This window comes from Atta cephalotes (genome assembly GCF_000143395.1).
Source record: "Atta cephalotes unplaced genomic scaffold scaffold00008, whole genome shotgun sequence".
NCBI classification, from domain to species: Eukaryota; Metazoa; Arthropoda; class Insecta; order Hymenoptera; family Formicidae; genus Atta; species Atta cephalotes.
The window spans coordinates 5,850,728-5,853,094 of NW_012130072.1; the positions used below are offsets into that span (position 1 = coordinate 5,850,728).

Here is a 2,367-nt window from a genome sequence, read left to right on the forward strand (position 1 = left end):
AAACATTACTTGTAAGAATTTTTAAATTTATCTGAAAAGGTAACTTGAATTGATAAGTATTTAATGTATTTTAAAATTTGTGTTAATATTTGCAAAACTCACGATGTTATATTATCGTAAAATAAACTGCCTCTCTCAATTATGATAAGTACCATATAGCGTTTCATGAGAATATCTTCCTTTCCATATTTATTTCATTCCATTCTTTCGCGAAAGTTATTTCACTTCTAGAAACTCGATATCGTCAAATAATCCATATACTTAATAAAAGTCTATGTCAGAAAAGTGGAAAATCCGTGTATATTTATGATCACATTAATATTTATTGATGTGATTATATCATTATAAACCAATAACAATATTTAAAAAAATTATGACATAGAATAATGACATGTATTTATAAAAGAAATTTAAAAAAATACAAAAAATAAAAGAAATTAATATTTTGATAATATCTATTTGGTAATATCTAATTTAAAATAAATAATAATAATAATAATAATAAATACAATAAATTTTGAAGTTATAATTTCATAAACTTTAAAAAAAAAGTAAAGTATGTAATTATTCATAATATTTAGTTTAATCAAATCCATGATTACGATAATTGTGACCCCTCAAAATAAAAATGATTTTTGAAAGCATTTTTAGCGAAAAATATGAGAAAAATAGTAAAAAATTTTCTAACCAACAGATATCAAAATAATTAACAATTATAAATAAAAAAAGTCGTCGCTTCGCGTGAAAAGTCGTGCGCTTCCTAGCAAAGGAGAAAAGGAGATAAGGAGAAAGTCTTAACACTCCTATCAAGGTCAATGTCCTGAATAACTGCTAGAACATTTCAATCAACAATTATTGTTTATTGAAAAGTTATATTAAATTGATAATAAAATCGAATTATGATTAGCAAATTAAATATTATGGAACTTTTTAACTATTTTCTATTATTCTCGTGTTTCTTAAAAATGTTTTCAAAAATAACTTTTATTTTGAGGAGCCACAGTTATCGTAATCGTCCCAAATTTGTCCATTGTTAATTTAATATTATTGGCATATCGCTAACATTTTATCTACTTAACTTTAAATAAAAGCTTGCAAATTATGAAAAAGCATGATCTAATCTAATAATAAAAACTTTGAAAAAAAAATTTTTTATATAAGAAAATAGGATAATTAAAAATTTTTCTTAGATTTTATATAACTTAAATAAATTTGTTTTGATTTTAGGAAATCTGAAGTGCTATTGCGATATATGCCCGAAAACAAATTACACTTGCGAAACCGATGGTTATTGTTTTGCCAGTACGAGCCTGAAAAATAACGTCATTTCGTATGCTCGAAGGTAACGTATTTGCATGTTAATATTATTTATAAGCATATTCGCGATTTACATTTGAAATCCTTTTTTATTGGCTCATCTCTTGATCACCGATAGATTGCTGTCAATCAAATAGCATTTGATGGACACCGGCAAATACTTCCAATCTACCATAAATTATTTATTTTCCCCACTACTAAACTTTATTATTTAATTTGTTAATTTTCAGTATATTAATCAATTAAGTATATTAATTAATTACTATTGCATATTAAAGAAATGATTTATTATAATATCAATTAGTAACAAAATCTGTATAATTCGTTCTAAAAAAGATTCAACACGTTCGTAATTGACGTAAATTGATGTATATAATGAATCGAATAGTCTAGACAGATGTTAGTAAGCGATCAATGACACTAATATTAGCGTAGATTTTTTTAAATTTTCCCAACAAAACAAATCCGGATTCTTCGCATTATCTATAATATTTATCGTAAACTGATTATAATACATTACTGTACAATCAATGTTAACATAAAACTTGCAAAATCGTGTAATTAGATATGCAATTGTTTCAAAAGATTTTTCTTATTAAATTGTTCTTTTATTTTTTTTATTTTATTTGTTTTATAATTATTAACTTATTAATGCATAAATTTATTTTAAATGTTTACATATTTTCTTTTGACATTTAATTATATTTCTTTTTAATTATGTTTTTATACATTCATAAGATTTTGTTCGCGTTAATAGATTTTTTACTTTCAAAATCTATTTCTATATTTTTTCGAGAATTTTATAAACGTATTTTTTTCTTTTAAAATTTATTACCAAATTTTAGATTTATAAATAATATATAATACGCGCGTGCGTATCACAAAAAAAATTACATACATCACTACATGATGTATTGATGTATGTAGTTTTTTATAACATACAATGATGATTTTTAATCTATTTTANAAATTTCATTTTTTATATTATACACACACACACACACACACACACACACACACATATATATATATATATATATATATATATAT

General features: G+C 22.8%; 1 protein-coding gene across 1 annotated transcript in view; it reads left to right on the forward strand.

The window, feature by feature from the left end:
* LOC105627280 (TGF-beta receptor type-1) overlaps nucleotides 1-2,367 on the forward strand; it is a 40,305-nt gene that overhangs the window by 5,930 nt on the left and 32,008 nt on the right. Inside the window, exon 2 of the mRNA XM_012208567.1 lies at nucleotides 1,228-1,342. Coding sequence (XP_012063957.1) covers nucleotides 1,228-1,342 — 115 coding nt within the window. The remainder of the gene's footprint in view (nucleotides 1-1,227; nucleotides 1,343-2,367) is intronic.